The sequence below is a fragment of the Urocitellus parryii genome, chromosome 12 (assembly GCF_045843805.1).
Source record: "Urocitellus parryii isolate mUroPar1 chromosome 12, mUroPar1.hap1, whole genome shotgun sequence".
NCBI lineage: Eukaryota > Metazoa > Chordata > Mammalia > Rodentia > Sciuridae > Urocitellus > Urocitellus parryii.
The window spans coordinates 75,639,312-75,659,032 of record NC_135542.1 but is presented as its reverse complement, the minus strand read 5'-3'; the positions used below and the strand labels follow the sequence as shown (position 1 = coordinate 75,659,032).

The window sequence follows — 19,721 nt, the reverse complement described above, 5'->3', positions numbered from 1 at the left end:
TTAGGGGGAGAGACGGAAAGTTTGAATTGGGCACGTTGAGGTGATTTTGTGCCTTAAATATTTTAAACTGATGGCTATTTTGTCAATTGTAAGGGACAGTGGGTTTGCTAGGTGTTTTATGCTCCATTTTGTACCATAATTGTCACTGCTTCAAAACTGTCAGCTGACAATGACTTTCTGATTATATTTTTCAATTCCTTCCTTGCTTAATTTAAAAATCGTTCAAGTGAAAGAGTTTTCAGGCAGCAGCATGTTCCCTGCTGATTACTGCTGTAAGATCATAGTTTCAGGAAACAGCAGAGGAGTCTCAGAAGAGCTTGTGTGAGGGCTTTGTCTAAACTTGCAAAAGAGGAGGAAAGGGTCATTATATGGTTAATTCAGTCACTTGAAGTCTACAGGGGCCACATAATTGAAGTGACACGATTTCAACAACATAACATGACAGGGAAGGTTGTTTTGAACTCAACTTCCCTCTCAAAAATTCATCATAGTTTTGCAAATCTGGTTTGCAAAATTAGTGCTGGGACAAGAGATAAAATACATTGTCACCAGAAGAATTCCTTTCAGATTTTAATTATGTTAAAAGATTTGGTTTGCCTTTCCATATATATGCACAAGTAGCTAGGAAGCATAAAAAAACTTTATAATATTCTAATGGAAATATATGGAATTTAAGTTATGAATATTTACATAAGTATAAATAAAAATAAGATTGTCTGAACTGTGAAACACCAGGCTTATGAAGCACAAAATGGTATTAAATCAATAAATTCCAGCTTAAATTTGCAAAAGCATGTGTCTTATGATGGCAAACAAAGAAACAAAGGTGACCTTGACAACTCACCCTCTCAGCACTATGAAAAGACTGCTGCAGAGTAACTACACACATCTGAGAGAAAATGAGTCTGCTGAATAGACACCAAGAACATAAGCCTTACTCGTAGTGCATTTCCAATCCAGAGTAAATCTTTATCCAATGAAACACCCCTCTTAGCCTTACCTTTTTTGAGACAAGGAAATTTAAACAACTTGACCAGTCCGAAATCATCTCCAGACACCAGCACTGAGCTGTTATAATTTGCATCCACAGAGTTGATGTCAGTAACCTCAGTGTATTTGGGCCAAATTCCACTCACTTCAGGCCCTTTCACACATGTCCAGGATGCCCAGGGAATCCCTTTGATTTCTTCTTTACTTGTTAAAGGCTTCCCAGCTGAAAACAATAAATGCTACATTTACATAAAAAAATACTCTAATTTACTTTGTTCATTTTTCTTGTTAAACTCTATAGCCCTTTTTAAATGTAATGTCTCAAACAACTAATATTTACTTGTCTGTAACTACTTAGATATAGGTGATATTATGCTTTGTATTGTTGATGAAATCAGTAAATTATGTGTTACCACTCTGAGTCAACATTTTGCTAGGTTTATCCTAAACTTCAATTTTTCATGCTTTAGGGATGCTTACAAGCAATTAAAAAAAACCTGCTTCTATAGTTTTTTAAAATACTAGACTTATTACTTAAATCTAAAATTGAAATAAGTATAGTTGGTCAGGGGAAACAGTCTTGAGACTCATTCTGGGTATGTCCCCAAACTTAGGGAACAATCCATTTCCAGCAGCAGCAGCTAACGTGAGATCCACAGAAAGCACATGGGGGAAAACAACAAAGCAACGTTTGAGAAATACTTAGTCACACACCTTCTTAAAATTCACAATCAATAAAATGAAGCATACTTCTTGATATCCTCTATAATACTTTCAAATAAAATATCTGTGAGCACAGATGCCCTGGTATATCAATTGTGCATGGTCAAATTGGCAACCCCAAATTCTTGACTGTAACCTTATTATGTAAAAATTCATTTAAAAAGACATTAGAATCTTCAGGTACAGGGAATGCTACTTGTTATGGTTTAGATGTGATGTGTCTCTCAAAAGCTCATGTATGAGAAAATGCAAGAAAGTTTAGAGAAGAAATGATTGAGTTAACCCAATCAGTGTATTAATCCTTATAGAATTAACTGAATGGTAACTGAAGGCAGGTAGAGTGTAGCTGGAGGAGGTGGCTCATTGGGGGTGTTCCTTTGGGGTTAATATTTTGTATCTGGCAAGTGGAGTTTCTAATGTCCAATCATCATGTGAGCCGCTTCTCTCTGCCATGATGACTACTTCACCTTGAGCCCCAAGGAATGGAGCCATCTATGGATTGAGACCTCTGACACTGTCAATCCCCAAATAAACTTTTCCTTCTCCAAAATTATTCTTATCAGGTCTTTTAATCACAGCAGTGAAAAAGTTGACTAAAACACTAATCAGTAACTTAAAAATAATTACCCTAAGTTCAATATCCTATGCACATCTTTTCCTTGCAACAAATATTTTTAGCAAAAGCCAGTTTTGTTTTTTTTACTTCAATATGGATTTGCTTATTTGATTTCTTTTGCACTTTATGATTATTGGTGTCAGTTGACCAACTTCTATAAAATAACCGTGGGATTTTGACCTAATTATGCTGAATCTGCAAATATACTGTGGAATATTATGCTTTTAACAAAATTAAACTTTGATCATTGAATATTAAAAAATGACAATAGAATCAGAGTTTGTAGTTATTTGGAACACAATCCTTGGCCCAGTGTTCTTTCTTTGGAGAAAACTCTCCCAGGAAGTAACTCTGAAGAGAAAAATCACACATATATCAGAAGTATTTGGAACTGCACTATTGGATGAGCAAAGAAACCAGAAATAGCCCAAACAGCCAATAATAGAATGATAAAGTAAATAATGATATCATCACCGAGAAGGATATTATTTTGTTATTGCAAATGACAAATGTGTTCCATGTTTCCACACTATGGAAAAAAATATATAGATAAAATACTATCAAGCAAAGAGTGCAGACACAAAGAAATACATACCTAATAATGGTACATTGATGAATTTGCTGACAGAAACTCAGTTATGTTACACATTATTTTATGGTAAATAATTTTTTAATAAAAGATTTAAGACAAAATGTAGTTATCTGAGGTCAAGAGTACTATTAATTTTTTTCCTCTTACATTAAAAATCATCAAAGATTATAATGCAGTAATTCACCTTTTAAGACACTCAGTATTACAAACTAAGTGTTACTAAATTAGCATTATGTCAGACAAATCTCTTATACGTGGTCACAATAAAAAATTGTGACTTTTTATAATCCCAATGAGCATATTTCACCAAATACTCATATAATAAAGGGTCCTAATTATAGAGAACACATATTTGGGACTAAAGCAATCAAAGTAATTGAAACGATGATCCTCAAATCTTCGAGGAGTCATTCTAATCTTGAGGTCCTGTGCATGAGCTCTAGGCTGGCTCCAGAGACAATTTCTAATTTCCCAGGGCCAGCCTGTCTAGAGTTTTAACAGGCCCTTCTTCTAGAGCCAGCTACTCTTGGTATCGGGGGTATGATAGGGTGCTACTGTCTGGCAACTGAAACCCACAGATTACACCTCCAGCTCATTTTTATTCATTTCTGATTCTGCTGAACTGTGTGCAATGCACTAATAGAGACATTATGACTATTTTGCATTACTGCCATTTATTCAACCTTTTAGAGATGCATTAATGAAAAAATGAAATGGGCAAAGAGCAGGAACAAAGAAGGAAGAGGGAACAGCCAATACATCAAAGACTTGGATAATGAACTAAATGGGTCATGAACCGTCGAATACTGGGACGTTGGCCGTACAATTATTTCAGGTTGTGTCCACTTTAAAAAATTGTAAAATGTTACAAGTATATAGAAAAGTATGGACCAATCTTATTTCACTGTTTTTTTTTAAAGGTAACCAGCACCCTGAATTAGGTGTTTATTATTCCCACTCATTTCTAAAACATATTACTAATATGTATGCAGCCAAAAATCATATATCAAATTTGTCCTATTTATATAAGTGATCATACACTGCACATATCATTCTGCCACTTTCACTTGCTCAGCAGTTTATTTTTGAGATCTACCCTCATTGACACAAATTGCTCCAGTTTAAGTTCTTTCTAACATTCCATTATGTGACTGTCCCATATTTAATTAAACCCTCCTCATGCTGATCGTCACTTGGGAACTGCTCATTTCTGGCACTCATGCATACTGCTACAATAAACATTCTGTGCACGTGGCTTTGTGCATGTTCCCAATAGTAGTGTGTGTAGTTTCCATTCCCCCTCTTCTCATCATTTAATATTGACTTTTTTTTCTGCCAGTCTGCATAGTGTAAAATGGTTTCTCATTGTCAAAATTATCACATCTCTGATTCCTTATCAGATGTTCATTGGTCATTTAAGAGTTGTACATTTTTTTCTAGTATTTTCCCTTAGCTTTTTTTGGGGGGGAGGGGGGAATGGCAGTGGGTACTGGGGATTGAACTCAGAGGCGCTTTACCACTGAGCCACATCCCCACCCCTTTGAGATAGGTTCTTGCTAAGTTGCCAGGGCTGGCCTTGAACTTGAGATCCTCCTACCTCAGCCTCTAGAGTCACTGGTTTTATAAGTGTGGGCTACCATGTCTGGCCCTCACACTTAACTTATGGCATTCTTTACATATTCTAGACAAATATTCCTTGTCCATTACAACAACTGCAAGGATTTATGCCTCATTTATTCCTTGTTTTTAAATTTTAACTCAGGGTCTCTTTAGTTGTGTAGTTAATATTTTTTTTATTTTAATGTGTTTCAATTCATTAACTTTTTCTTTGAGGATTTATGATTTGGGGATCTTATTTAGGAGAACATTCCCTGCCTTGAGATCATAAGGATATTCTCTTACATTTTCTTCATGTAGTTGAAAGTTTGCTTTTCACAAACACCCAGTGACTACGTATGACTCACATGGCATTTTGTAGAACAATCGATCTCCCGCACCATCATTAGTTTGCAAGTATTTACTATCCAAGGACCAGTCAATGTGTGTAATGAAGCTAAGGGACTTGTTGCATTCTCCTATTTTCTTGTACCGCTGGGCAACCGCGTAGATGTCCACTGGGCCATCATTGGATCCCACTGCGAGGTAAGAACCATCAGGAGAAAATTTCATTTCATGAATGACTTCTTTCCGATCCTTGATGTGAACCACTTCTGTCATATCTCTGTAAGAGTCAAAATGCCAAGTGATAAGCAGAAAATTGAGAATTAGAAAACCCAATTGATATTTTAAAATACACATCTCAAAGGAGGAAAAAAGGTTTCAAAAGGAAGAGAAAAGAGAATGAAAATATTAACTTCTGAGGAAAGACACGAAACATTATTTCAAATCTATGACACGTTTATGAAAATAAATACTTGAAACATTTTGGGTTTTTAAAGTAAATACAGAAAACTTTAATACAAAGCATTTTTTCTTTTCTATTCAGTTATATATTATTTTTCCCTAAAACTTTTATTTAAAACATTGGGATTTTAAAAATTATTTTTTAAATATGTCCTGGAGAAAGGCAAAATATATCAAGGCTGGCATGAAAATAAAACATTGTTTTTATACTCGAAGAATGACAAGCTCCTGACTGTTAAACTTAAGGCTTATTGCTGTAAAAAGTCAGTCCAAAAAGCAGAAGAATTATCTATGTAAGTGTTAAATTATTATATCATTTAATATTCACTATGAAAGGTCAATAATGAATACACTGAATCACTGGGCTCTTTTGGATGCTTGCTGACAAGATTCTTTGAAGCATTTCTGTCCACATTGGAAAGCTCACTGAATTTTTTTTTCCTCCAATCATGAGACAGGATTTTGACTGACAGGTCTCCCAAGCCATTAAAGATGGTTTCATCAACTCCAAAACAAACTGAATGCACAAATAACAAATATTTGCTTCTCCATAATAATCCCTGCTATCATTTATTAGTGGCACTCTAGTTTACTCTAATGTCATAAAATAGATTGTGTAGGCTTTCTGGCTTGGACTTGGGAAATTTATCATAGAGGAGATCTATCCTATCACTAAGATCTATCCTATCACTAAGCAGAGGAATAAAATGTTGCCCACCAGTTTGGTAATGAGTTATGTGTGGCTGGCAATGAGAATGCAATGTGATCAACTGTCCAAGAGCATTCTTCAAGGCCATATCGCATTCTCTCTTTGCAGAACATGCAGTAATTTACAGATGCATTTCTTTTCTGTAAGCACAAAATGTGTGAGCCAAGCAAACAATGTATTCAGAGGACTTACAAGGATGGGTCATAATGTTTGTCCAGTAAAAATAATGGAGGATGTTAGCAAGGAAATATTTCATTTTAGTGTCAATTTTGGATGGAAGTAATCTTTCATTCAAGTCCACCTATAAAAATATCTAGTGCAGTTGGATGCTGCTTTGTTCTTCCTTCCTCTTTTGTTGGCTTAACTACAAAGCCCATGATCTCTTATCTGAAGGCTATTGGGATCAGATGTGCTTGGAAAATTGTTCTTCATTGGATTTTAGAAAGGTTAATATGCTGGTCTGGGACAGCACCTGAGTTAAACACATTTTTTTTTTTTAGCAGATAACATAACATAACATGTTATTATTCCTAGAGACTGTAAATAGCCTCACATCAGTTCGTTGGATTAGGCTCTAAATTAACAAGAAATTTGGATTTTCAGAGTGTTTTGGACTTCAGAATTATAGGTAGGGAATTGAGGTACAATGGGACTCCTATTTGAAAGGGTAAATATGCTTCCTAAAGTCCTGGCATATGTTATGACCAGGAGAATCTTGGCTTCTAACAAAAGAGCATCTCTAAAAACCATTTTCAGAATTGGCACATACCTGACTCGAAGAACGATGAAAGAGCCGTCCTTCATGCCCAGGGCCAGCTGGGACCCGTCGGGGCTGAAGGCAACACTGCGGACTGCTTCCTCCATGTTACAGCGAGCGATCAAGGCATGGTCAGCCAGGCTCCACAGCCTACGCCAAGAGCAAGTAAGAGTAAAGCCAGACCAACGTCTCAGAGTCATATTGTTAATCACATTATAGGAAAAGACCATACTAATGCTTTTATTGTTAATTTAAAAATATGTGGGCTGGGGATGTAGCTCAGTGGCAGAGCGCTTGCCTAGCACGTGTGGGACCTTGGGTTCAAATCCCTAAGTACCACTTAGAAAAAAAAGTATATGTGAGTACCGCTCTAGTAACTGATATTTGAGCACATACAGACTGAAACACATTTGTTGGCCTCCCTGGAAAGAAATCCAATCTAAGAATGAATGGTTCCCCTTATCCAGGATGGCTCCAAAGTTGGTTGTATATAGTCATAGCTAACACTCAAGGTCCTTGGATGCCCCACTACTAAAGGATCCACTATTTGTGGGGGGACACTTCCTGGTGCTCATGGCCAGTGAGCACAGCCACTGCTGGAGAAATGATAAGTGCAACTACTTGATCTCTGAGCAGAGCCGACTACACGTATTCCCATCTCCCGAACACCTAATCCAGGCATCTCAAACTAAGTGAACCACAGCAAAATATTTATGAAATTCAAATAAGGGTTTCCATGTTATAATTATGGCATCCGACCTGTCAGGACTTCAAGAATCTTCACAACCAAACAACAATATCTGCTAGGGGGATGGAAACCCTATCGTCCTGCAACAGAAGGGCAAGAGTGAGTAACAGGTGGCACTTTCCCAAGTATCATCTGCCATCAGGAGAGGCAGGCACACCCCCTACAATGTGGGGTTGCATAATGAACAGTTCATGGTCCCTTAGGCAGCCTGTACTGTTTGGCCTAAAGCTTATGATAGTCTCTCAATACCTCATCCATTATTCATCATCCCGGGCTGTTTTTAGCCTTGTACTATTTTAAGCAATGTAAGCTTTGCTTTAGTGGGCCGAAGAACCCATCCCTTCCCAGTAAATGGTATAGAAAGCCCTAGAAAGCTGCCAAGATAACCCTTCAAGAAATTATGACTTTTCCCCTTCCTAAATTTCAAAACTCTGGGTAACACAGCATCTAAAGTTTTAGTCCAGTTAATGATTAAGGGGGAATAAAACAGATTCTGCAGCCAGGGCTCCTCAAGGAGTTCACAGTTCTAAGACTCAATACGATTCTTAAAACTCGAAAGCCCAGGACCTTCTGAAGTCCTTCCTTTCTGAATGGGAGTGAACAAATTACACAGGTATTTGAATGAGTTTATGGCATTGTTTTGGCTACTTGGCAAAAACTCAGAGTAAAGGAATAAAAAGAAGGGAGTCACCAGTAGCATAAGTCAAATAAGCACTCATTACACGAGTAACTGTCTCTACCTTCCTGAGATGAATGCAGCTTTCATACTTGGCAGACACTAAAAAACAGAAATGAGCAGACTGTATCTTGATTAGAATCATAAACATACAGAATAAGTGGGGAAAGGCAGTGACCTTTACTCTAGTTGACAGTGTTCTGTTTCAGCTGTTAAAATCCAGAAAAACAATCAATCAATCATTCTCTTCCTCTCTGTAGCCGATTATTAAGCACATTTAAAGCTTATAATAAATACCTAAATATTGAAATCAGTGCAATCATCTTAGTCTCAAATGTTTAAGTCATATAGTCATTCCTTCAATAATCATCAGGATCCTGATGGCGTACTAATTTTTCCCAAACACTGAGCTCTCAAAGAATAGATGAATCACAGCAAGAACTTTGAAGGCACTAATAACACTGTGCACTTTTTTGGAAATTAGCCTTCACTTTGGATTTGAAAACAATATTCAAAATTTCATCTCAAATTTACAAAGAAAGCTGGGCTTGGTGCTACATGCCTGTAATCCCAGAGGCTGGGGAGGCTGAGGCAGGAGGATTTTGAATTCAGAGCCAGCCTCAGCAACTTAGTGAGACCCTGTCTCTAAATAAAATATATATATAAAAGGACTGGGGATGTGGCACAGTGGTTAAGCGCCCTTAGGGTCAATCCCTAGTATCAAGAAAAAAAAATTACAAACAAATAATAATTGACTCATGTGATGAAGACAACTTTAAAAATCAGAACTGAAGTTCTGATGGTGAGGAATGGAAGAATGAGAGTTTCTAAACTGCAAATTGACCGGGTAGAGGACCAAGTATAGAGGGGGAAATGTGGTCTCATCACATAGGAGCATGCCTGGCTCACATCTTGAACCCGAGAGAATGGCAAGCCAGCCTAAACAGCATTCCTGTATTTTCACTTCTAAGAACAATCCCAATAAGGTGGAGCCATAGAAAGATAATGAAAAGTCATGAAACCAGCTAGAGTCTAGCTAAACCTCCTAACGTTCCATTTGGGAAGTGTATGGTTCTGTACTGCAGGAATCCCTGGGGGAGTCCCTGGTATAACTCAAAGGTGCTGGCAGCTGCAACCTCACCTGACAGAGCGGTCATCGCTGCCTGTCACAGCCAGAGGCTTCTTGGGGTGCAGGGCCAGGGCCCAGAGCTCCCCCTCGCAGTGGCCCTGCAGGATCAGCATTGGCTTGTCTCGCTCTCGCACTATCACTTCAAATATCTCACTGTCTTGGGTCCCAGCTAGAAGGCGGTCTGCTCTCCAGCACACGCTCCGGATAGAGAGGCCTAACAAAAATAAATACAAGCATTTCTCACATGGTTCACAAATGGAAGGAGAACACCCAGAGTAAACATCCTTTCACCAAGCTGGCATCTGGGTGACACATCCTAAAAACTCCTGGGGGTGCAGAATCAATCCCACACACCATGGTGTCTCTTTTGCAAGTGTGATACAATGTACTTTGACATCTCCACCACCCTGCGTGACCTTGTCTGCTACAGTGGCCATTCTTGTCTGATTTAGGAAACCTGTGTGTCTTTACAGCAGTATATATTTGAAATACTACATCTGAAAATGAATATAAAAGAAGAAATCAGTTTTTATGAACCCCTATTGAATTGCTATGAAAAAGTAATCACTTCAATCTTCAGGATAACATTGTGCTGAAATTACATGCGGGCAAAACTAGAAAATCGTTAATTATCATATTAGGCAGGTTGAGTATGTGTTTGATAGAAACCTAGACTCATTCTACTGGAGAAACAGATGTATTATGTCCCAGGAATATGCAAATTAAACTAATCTCAGTCTCAAAATACCACATAACACTTGTCAGTGAAGATGCTATTCTTCCTTGTCTGAATTTATGGAATCTCTTCTAAAAACACAGTACTCTTTTTTAAGGCCAAACTTCTACCTCCGTAGTATTTCTTACTCTCTAGGCAGATTCTCACTTCTCAGCTTAGGTTTTGATCTCTGACATCTTGCGGTCTATTCCATTCCTGACAGGGTTCATCATTTATTGTCTTGTGAATATTCTTCCATCTGAGTTAGAAATTACACAAGCAATTCCACTTTTTTAACTCCTTTAAAATTCAGCAAGGCTTAAATAAGCTTTGCGATCTGAGTTGCCTGTCCAGACGGCTTTGTGTCTTTGGAATAGTGTTCCAGAAGCCCAGGACCCAGGACACTATGATGACAGACACATGTCGTCATGCATCTGTCAAAACCCATAGAATATACAACACCAAGGGTGAAGCCTAACTATGGACTGTGGGTGATGATGTTGCGTCGATGTAGGTTCATCCACCCTACGCTCTTCTTAGGGTGTGGAGAGTCAGGGAGCCTGTGCACGTGTGGGCAGCAGGTGTATGACTTTTGTTTTCTGGGATGTGTGGTTTTTGTTTGCTTTTCTTTGGGACACAAGGCTATTTGTGTGAGATACTGCTCTTTATTCCTCACTCTGAATTTGTCATTTCATGTCCTGAAGTGGAAGGAAAAAAGCACACAGGCAGATGTTTATTCCTGCTGTGTGTGGGGATACCTTGGCAACAGCTGGCTCACGGCCACTTAAAATCCTCTGCTGCAAGCATCAGGATGGACTGCAAGGATGGGAAGGAAGATGCGTGGGGAAGCACCCAGACGGGCCAATGGCACACAGCTCTGTGGTGCAGGGGCCACTGGCCCGCAGAATAGTTTTGGCCTAATTATCCTTATCTCTTCCATGTTCCCATGTTCTTGCTTCTCCCTTGTGTTTTGTGAGCTCTCGCAGGGGGCCGACAGGAAGGGGCTGGATTTGCCACTTCCCTAGTTGGCTTTGCATTACCCATAATTTTATTACAGAAAGGTGCAGCACTTGCTCTTCAGAGTTTTCAGGAAGTAACTTAATGATGTTCTAACATCAGTCACTCACTCATTGATTCCTCCCACTAGGAGGGAATTTCTGTGAAGATGAGAGAGCTCAGTTTTATTTACTGTTGTGTCCTCAGTACCTAGCAAAATAGCTGGCAGGTAGTAGATGCTTAATGAAAATGAATGAATGAATGAGCAAATATAAAAATCACAAATACTTCTCAAGTCCTCAGTATACCAAGGAATAAAAGATACTATTCCTGTTCTCAGTGAGAACAAAGGAAGAGGGATATATTCATTTTTAAAAAATGACTATATGGTTGACACTGGAGTTCAATATGGAACAAGCGAGGCTCAATGATGTGCTATATATTTTAACTGATATTGAATTTTCAAGCCACAAGTCCTTTTAAAATCCCATTGTTTCAAAGCCACTGCCTTATTCCAAGCAGGCCTGAAATCCACGTCTTCACGGTAGGCACAAACACACCAATTCTCCCCCTGGTCTCTAAAACCATGTCTAGTCACAGAAGGCTAAATGGCTTGAAAACGAACTTCTCCCAAGGACCTGAGGTTCTATTTGGTCCAATGTACAAACATTATTCTCTCTACTACCCCACTATGTTTTAGCCTTATTTGTGGGAACAGATTCAGAAAAGTACAAAGAAACTCACAAATTATCACCTGGAATTGGCAACTATTAATATTTAAAAAATAGTCTTCCTAGGCTGGGTGTGGTGGCACATACCGGTAGTCCCAGTTGCTCCGGAGGCTGAGGCAGGAGGATGGCCAGTTCAAAGCCAGCCTCAGCAACTTAGCAAGGCCCTCTAAGCAACTGAGGGAGACCTTATCTCTAAATAAAATATCAAAAGGGCTGGGGATGTGACTCAGTAGTTAAGCACCCCTGGGTTCAATCCCTGGTACCAAAAGAAGCTCAGAAACAAAGATGAACATTCCAACTCAGCCCAGACTTCAGTTACATGGCACACACCCTCTTCAGACTATATTCTCAGGGGAGCTCCAGGGGCCTGGCAAGGAGAGGACTGGGAAACAGGAGATCAAGAGGCAGGGGTCTGAGGCTCCCACCCTTTCGTCAGTGCCTCGAGATCTGTGTGGTACTAGGAGACAAGGGGCTTCTGGTGCAGTAATGTAGACAATGAGGTTACACCACCAGGGATGTCTCTGGCTGAATATGGGGGCAGTGGAGAGGGAAAGACAGAAAAAGAGAGGGGACAGGGGAGCAGGAGGAGAGGAGGAGCAGTGCTACATTTTTGTCATTTTCAACAAACTTAGTGAGCTGTGAGCATGTCTGAGACCAATGGAGCTTCTCCACACATTTCTGTTCTTTAAACAGAAAATTTATCTTTTGTGACATCAGACAAGCTGACCCCTGGAGTCTACTGCCAGGCAACTGAGGAGACGCAGGGTCACTCTCGTTCTTAAGATAATAATTTTAAATAGGAATTACTTCCTGAAGCACATGGGTGAGGAGAGAATTGTATTTCAAGCTTCCTAGCAACGCCCTGGTTTCAATATTCTAAACCTAATTGCTCCTCTGCCTGCAAAAGGTATGGAGAGAAGCACAGTCTCTTCTGGACACATTCTGGAGCCATTCTGCAGAGTGACAGATCCCTGATGAGGTTCTGACAGTCTTTCCCTTCCCCCTGTGTATCCAGGCTTGGTCTAACTTCCCTAATACAAACACAGAGAAGAGGAAGATGACTGTGGTGCCCTAGCCAGGCTGCCAAGGCCATCACTGCACTGGGTAACAATCAAGCCTGTCTCTGCTTCTTTATCTTCTATTCTGGGAGTCAGGGAAACCCAGGGTATGATTTGGAAAATGATGAGAAGCATGCCAATAATGAAGAGAGGCAGAAAAAAAAACATGTCATTACGTGAAGCCTCAGTAACACTCTTTTCTTCTTAAAAATGCACATTGTAGATATGTCTGACAGCAGGGAGAGGCATCCACATTTTGGATCCTATGGCCCCTCTCCACAACTTGCTGTGAGAAATGTGGAGCTCTGGGCTGAGCTTGGTACACATGGTCAGCAGATGGCAGCAGGGAGCAAACCCCCATTTAAACCTGAAAATCCTCTAAGGCTAGGACCAAAACTTCCTCCCCCATCCCTTTCCACCATTGTGCAGGGGATGGTCCCCATGGCCCCACACATGCTAGGCAAGTGTTAGGCACCATGAAGCTACATCCTTAGCCCAAGATCAAATCCTTACCAGCACACTGCTCTGGTTTTCACATTCAGACGAGAAAGTAGAAAACAGTATCCTTCTAATACTCTCTGCTACCATCCTAAAACCTGGGCTCAGGGAGATCTGGTCCAGGAAAAAAATAACACAGACCTCATTACTAAAGGACAGTGCTTATTTTTCACTAGTTGTTTAAATAGACTGAATTTGTATCCCAGCCCCAGCCTGTCCTAGGGACACATACCAAGTTATTTAATTTTCCAAATCTTCAGTTTCTCCATCTGTAAAGTGAAGATAACATTAGCACTCCCACTTCACAGCATCATGAGGATTCAATGCAGTAACACCCTACATATGTCTGGCACCGAGGGAATCCATCGACATGAATTATTATTTTAACCATCAGGTCTTTGTGCCTTGTCAGGGTCGTTTATGTTTCAGTGTAGCACAACTCGCTGTGTGTGTGTGTGTGTGTGTGTGTGTGTGTGTGTATTTAGATTCCCATAGAGTCAGCCAAGAGCTATGAAGATGTTACCACACATACATTCCCCCAAGTCTCAGATAGTTCTTGTGTTACAACTCTTTTGTGTTGTTGTTTTATAATTTTGATGGGATAGCACTACAAACTCTCAGAAGCAAAGGAGCTGTCCAACAGAGAATAATTGCGTGAATAAAATGGCCTCCCAATTATTTGGCCTAAGGAGAAAACTGGCAGCAGGGCAGAGTTTGATTCTTAATGATGTTCTTAAGTCTGCTGCTCCAAGGCCTGAAAATATGGTAAAGAAATGACAGCAGTTGTTCCCAACACTTACTGTATATTGGAATCTACATGGAGGGTTTAAAAAAAATACAGATGTCAGGACACCACCCGGAGATTCCTCTCAATGGGTCTGGAGTTGGGCAAGGGATAGTTATTTTTAGGTCACCAGGGTTGAGAACACTGCCTGCCAAGCCTAGTTACAGTGTTCTAGGACTTCAGCCAGACTGGTGGCAATGTAGAGCGCCAGGCTGCATCACCAGGCAATGCTCGAGCGATGGATCCTCAGCTGCAGCTGGCAGATCTACCGCAGCAGGGTAAAAAGACTGAGGCCTGATGCACTACAGGCCAGAGACAATGCAACCTTGGAAAGCTAATTTTTTTTTTTTTTTTTTTTGTACTAGGGATTTAACCCAAGGGTGCTTTACCACTAAGCTACACTGCCAACCCTTTATATTTTGAGACAGGGTCTCACTAAGTTGCTTCAGGTCTTGCTAATTTGCTGAGGCTAGCCTTTATCTTGCGATCCTCCTGTCTTAGACTCCCTAATTCACTGAAATTAAAGGTGTGCAACACTGTGCCAGCCTAAGAAGCTTGTTGATTCTGAATCAACAAGCGAGTCCTGAAAGTGGGCAGTAAGGACCCTCAACACCAATACTGAGCCCTGAGCTCATGAATGCTGGTGGTGACTTAGGGGGAAGTGCTATCATTAATTCCATGGACTGCATCAGGCATCCATAGTTGTTGAGATATCAATAGTTGTTGAATAAATGAGGAGATTACAGCATAGAAAGTTTATATTTATTGCCAAGTCATGGAGCAAGCAAACAACAGAAATCAAAGATTCAGCCAGTTCAATTTGGAAGCAAATACTGTTCCCCACAAAGGTATATTTCCTATCTCTGTGGATGTGTACCCACAGCACGCAGCAAAGATTACTAAACAAGACAAGGTGATGGCTGTCTCCTGTCAACCTAATATCATTAGAGATGCAATTCCAAGGAGTGCCCGGAGGGTGAGGGAAATAAGAGGCACTAAGAGAACAAGATTTCACCCAGATGTAAGAGCAAGTGTTAGGGGCCTTTGAATCCCTTTTCAAGGATGAAAGAGACCACCTAGGAGCCTGGACCCAGAAGTGCCTGGCCTTGATGGGGTGTCTCAAGGGCAAGGCTGGGAACCAGAAGGAAACAAGAGGAAGGAAGACACGCATCTCCCCAGGGATTGACTGAGAGAGAGAACTGGCCTCTCGAATTTTGAGATCCAGTACAAAATGGAAGCATGGAGCCCCTTGTTTAAAAATATTAAGAATTTCATATGGATGGATAAAAGGTGCACAGCATCTTCCTCCTCCACAAAGAAGAACTAAGGTAATAAGCGTATGACTGAATTTTGAGGTGAGCAACACAGGAATCAGTATGAGAGAGACTGGGACTTTGTAAGATTAGAAGACTTGGGACAAAAACATAGAAAGAGAAAGCACCCCAGTATCTGCCACTCTAGTTCCACAGCCAGGGAAGGGGAGACTCCCCTTTGTAGGGATAAAGGTACAAAGCTAAGTCCCATAAAAATATGAGTCCAGACACTGGCAATCCTAGGTACTGGAAAGTTCCACAGTCTACTCACTGCCTTGCAAACCCAACTTAACCCAGCAGAGCAATTGAGGCCCAAACCTTCTGGGTGCACTGCACTGTGAGGGATGGATAGTATCACATAGAAGGGAAGGGACACAGAGGGGAATGCGGTTGATACTCTTGAAAACCAGAAGACCAGGGGCTTGCCCTCTGATCCACAGCACGGTCAACCACATGTAGACTCAGGTCAGTGCCAAGACTGTCAGTAGACCCTCTACATAACCAGTTCCTGCTATCCCCCGCACCGTCACCATGCTGAAGTGCCTGTTGTTGACAGGGTAGGGAGGGATGGCCAGTAGTTCCCACTGCTGCTCTGCCCACAGCAGTGTGCTAAGGGGATCTGGAACAACTCCACAGCTCCAGCCCCCACCTCACCCATACACCTGTACTGCCAGCGAAGCAACAGAGAGGCACACTGGCCTCCCACTGCCACTCCATATGCCCACTTCATCTAACGATCCACCACTGTCAGGATGGTGTGAGTGCCACCACCGAGGCAGTGATGCGGTTCCTCCCCCCACTTCTCCCTGTGTAATGTCTGAGCCTGCACCATTCATTAGGCAGAGGACAAGTGCTGCAGGCCCCTCACCACTGTCTGGGCCACCAGTGCCAGAGACCCTCACTAGGAGCAGAGCTGGCACTAACAGTGCCTGGGGAAACCTCTACTGCTCAATTGAAGCTACCAGCCCCATTGTAAGAGTAGCCACACAGTGAGCACCCCACACTCACTGCCGTGTGCCCCACACCTACTGGAACCCCTAGAATAAAGTACCCCTCCTTTTGTGTGACCTACAAACACAATGGGGTCTCTCCAACTCTACTGTGGTATGAACTGTGCCCAAAGAAGCTACAGGAAAACTATATTATTTAATGCCTAGCTGGAAATAAATTTGGCATTGCTTAACAAACCAACATCCCAAGACATATCTCCTAGAGAAAGCCACTTACTAAGAAGGTCATCCTGTAAAAGTGGTAGACTTACCTGATCCACTAGATGTGTAAACCTAATTTCTGAAGTATCAGAAATATGAAAAAACAAGGCAGTAAAATGTCTCTAAAAGAACACAGAAATTCTCTAGCAATGAACGACATAGACATCAATATGGATAAAATCCATGATAATTTAAAAGAATGATTATAAAAAAGTGCAATGAATGAAGGGGATTTGGGGAAAGTGATAGGGAGTGATATTGGCCAAATTCTATTGTTATATTGTGTACACGTATGAATGTGTGACCACAAATCTCATCAATATTTACAACTAGAATGCACCAATAAAAAATATAGGGAAAAACACAATGAGATCCACGATATTACCAATAAATAGTTAAATGAAATTAGAAAGACAATGAAGGATATTGTCTTCCTAATGAGATAATTGGAAATTCAGCAAAGGGATTTTTGAAAAAGATTTGGAAATGAAGAGCTCAATAGGTTAAATAAAAATAAAGTTGAAAGCTTCAACAACAGAACAGATCAAGCAGAAGAAAGAGTACTTGAACTTGAAGACAGTTCTTTTGAGATATTTAAAAGAAGAAGAAAGAATGAAGAGATCATTAAAGACCCCATTAAATGGACAAATATCCACATTTCTTAATATCCAAAGGAAAAGAGAAAAGGTAAAGAAAACCTATCTGATGAAATAACAGCAAAAAACTTTCCTAATCTTGGAAAGATATGGACATTTGTGTACAGGAGGCTTATAGGATCCAAAAAGACAAGACCAGAAAAAAATCACCATAACCGATTATGATAAAAATTTCAAAAGTGTAAGACAGATAATTCTCAAATCTGCAAAACTGCCAAGTTACATTTAAGGGTAACCCATTAAACTAAAAGAGAAACATTACAGGCCAGAAGGGAAAGGAATGACATATTCCAAGTCCTGAAAGAAAGATTATATCCAGCAAGATTAACTTTAGAAAAAAGGAGAAATAAAGACCTTTCAAAACATAAAAACTGACGGAATTCATAACTACCAGACCAGCCTTATAAAAAGTGCTCATGTGAGTCCTACTCTAGAAGTGAAAGAAAGATGACTACCACCATGAAAACATGTGAAAGTGTAAATCCCACCAGCAAAATAGATATGCAAAAGAGAAACAGAAAAGAAGTATCAATGCAATAAACCATCAAACCACAAAGATGAATAAGGAGGGACAGAGAATAATATTTGAACCAATTAAAAGAAAATCTACAAAATGTCAGGAATAATTCCTTACTTACCAATAATAAACCTAAATGTAAATGGACTAAATTTTCCAATTAAAAGATAGAGTGGCTAAATGAAAACTAGCTGGTTGAAAGTACATGAACAAAACAAGATTCAATAATATGCTACCTAACAAGAAACTCACTTTCCCAGTAAAGACACATGCAGACTGAAAGGATGGAAAATGATATTCCATGCAAATGAAAACCTAAACAAGCAGGAGTAGCTATACTAGTATCTGACAAAGTATACTTTAAGAAAAAAAAAAACTATAAAAAACAACAAAGGCAGTCACTACATAAGATCAATGTATCAATTCAACAAGAAGATATAATGATTATAAATCTATATGTACCTAATGTCAGAGTACCCAAATGAATTCTATTATCATATATAACTAATTAGAACTAATCGAAAAAAATAGATTCAGGCTAACGGAGCCTCTACCATCTTCAACCCATGACTTCTAAGGCTTCCCTAAGAAACTGGCATCTAACCAGCAAACAGGGAACATTAGAAGATCATACATGGGAAATTTTTAATGTAGATCAGGAAGTGGCACCAATCACCTCCACAAACATTTCACTAATTTGAACTAGGTCATACGGTTGCTTCATAATTCTCTCTCTCTCTCTCTCTCTCTCTCTCTCTCTCTCTCTCTCTCTCTATATATATATATATATATATATATATATATATATATATATATATAACTGGGTAGGGAGGGATGGCCAGTATATATATATATATATATAGAGAGAGAGAGATACACACACACACACACACACACACACACATATATATATATACACATATATATAGTATAGTACTATCAATCATCTTGCATTAGAACCTAAAACTCTACAATAGCAGAGCCTTTGTCTTTCTCTTCCCCACAGCTCTATTTTCTCAGTGCCTGCACAAATACAATTTTTAAATTTACATATGCAGTGGAATGCATTACAATTCTTATGACATATATAGAGCACAACTTTTCATATCTCTAATTGTATACAAAGTATATTCACACCAATTTGTATCTTCATACCTGTACTTTGGATAATAATGATCACCACATTCCACAATCATTTCTAACCCCATGCCCCCTCCCTTTCCCTCCAACCCCTCTGCCAAATCTAGAGTTCGTCTATTTCTCCTGTGCTCCCCCTCCCTACCCCACTATGAAATCAGCCTCCTTATATCAGAGAAAATATTTGGCATTTGGTTTTTTGGGATTGGCTAACTTCACTTAGCATTTTCTTCTCTAACTCCATCCATTTACCTGAAAATGCCATGATTTTATTCTCTTTTATTGATGAGTAATATTCTATTGTTTATATATGCCACATTTTTTAATCCATTCATCTACTGAAGGGCATCTAGGTTGGTTTCACAGGTTAGCTATTGTGAATTGTGCTGCTATAAACATTGATGTGGCTGTGTCTCTGCAGTATGCTATTTTTAATTACTCTGGGTATAGACTGAGGAGAGGGATACCTGGGTCAAATGGTGTTTCCATTCCCAATTTTCCAAGAAATCTCCATACTGCTTTCCATATTGGCTGCACCATCTTGCAGTCCCACCAGCACTGTTTGAGTGTACCTTTTTCCTTACATCCTCACCAACACTTATTGTTGTTTGTCTTCATAATAGCTGCCATTCTGACTGGAATGAGATGAAATCTTAGAGTGGCTTTGATTTGCATCTCTCTAATTGCTATTGATGATGAATATTTTTTCATATATTTGTTGATTGATTATATATCATCATCTGAGAAGTGTTTGTTTATGTC

General features: G+C 39.7%; 1 protein-coding gene across 2 annotated transcripts in view; it reads right to left on the bottom strand.

Annotated features, from left to right (window-relative positions):
* Eml6 (EMAP like 6) overlaps window positions 1–19,721 on the bottom strand; it is a 258,148-nt gene that overhangs the window by 112,598 nt on the left and 125,829 nt on the right. For both annotated transcript variants that reach the window (XM_026399927.2, XM_026399928.2), the window contains exons 7-10: window positions 9,356–9,557; window positions 6,803–6,940; window positions 4,886–5,142; window positions 1,001–1,213 (exon numbers count right to left, since the gene is read on the bottom strand). In XM_026399927.2, the coding sequence (XP_026255712.2) occupies window positions 1,001–1,213; window positions 4,886–5,142; window positions 6,803–6,940; window positions 9,356–9,557 (810 nt within the window). The remainder of the gene's footprint in view (window positions 1–1,000; window positions 1,214–4,885; window positions 5,143–6,802; window positions 6,941–9,355; window positions 9,558–19,721) is intronic.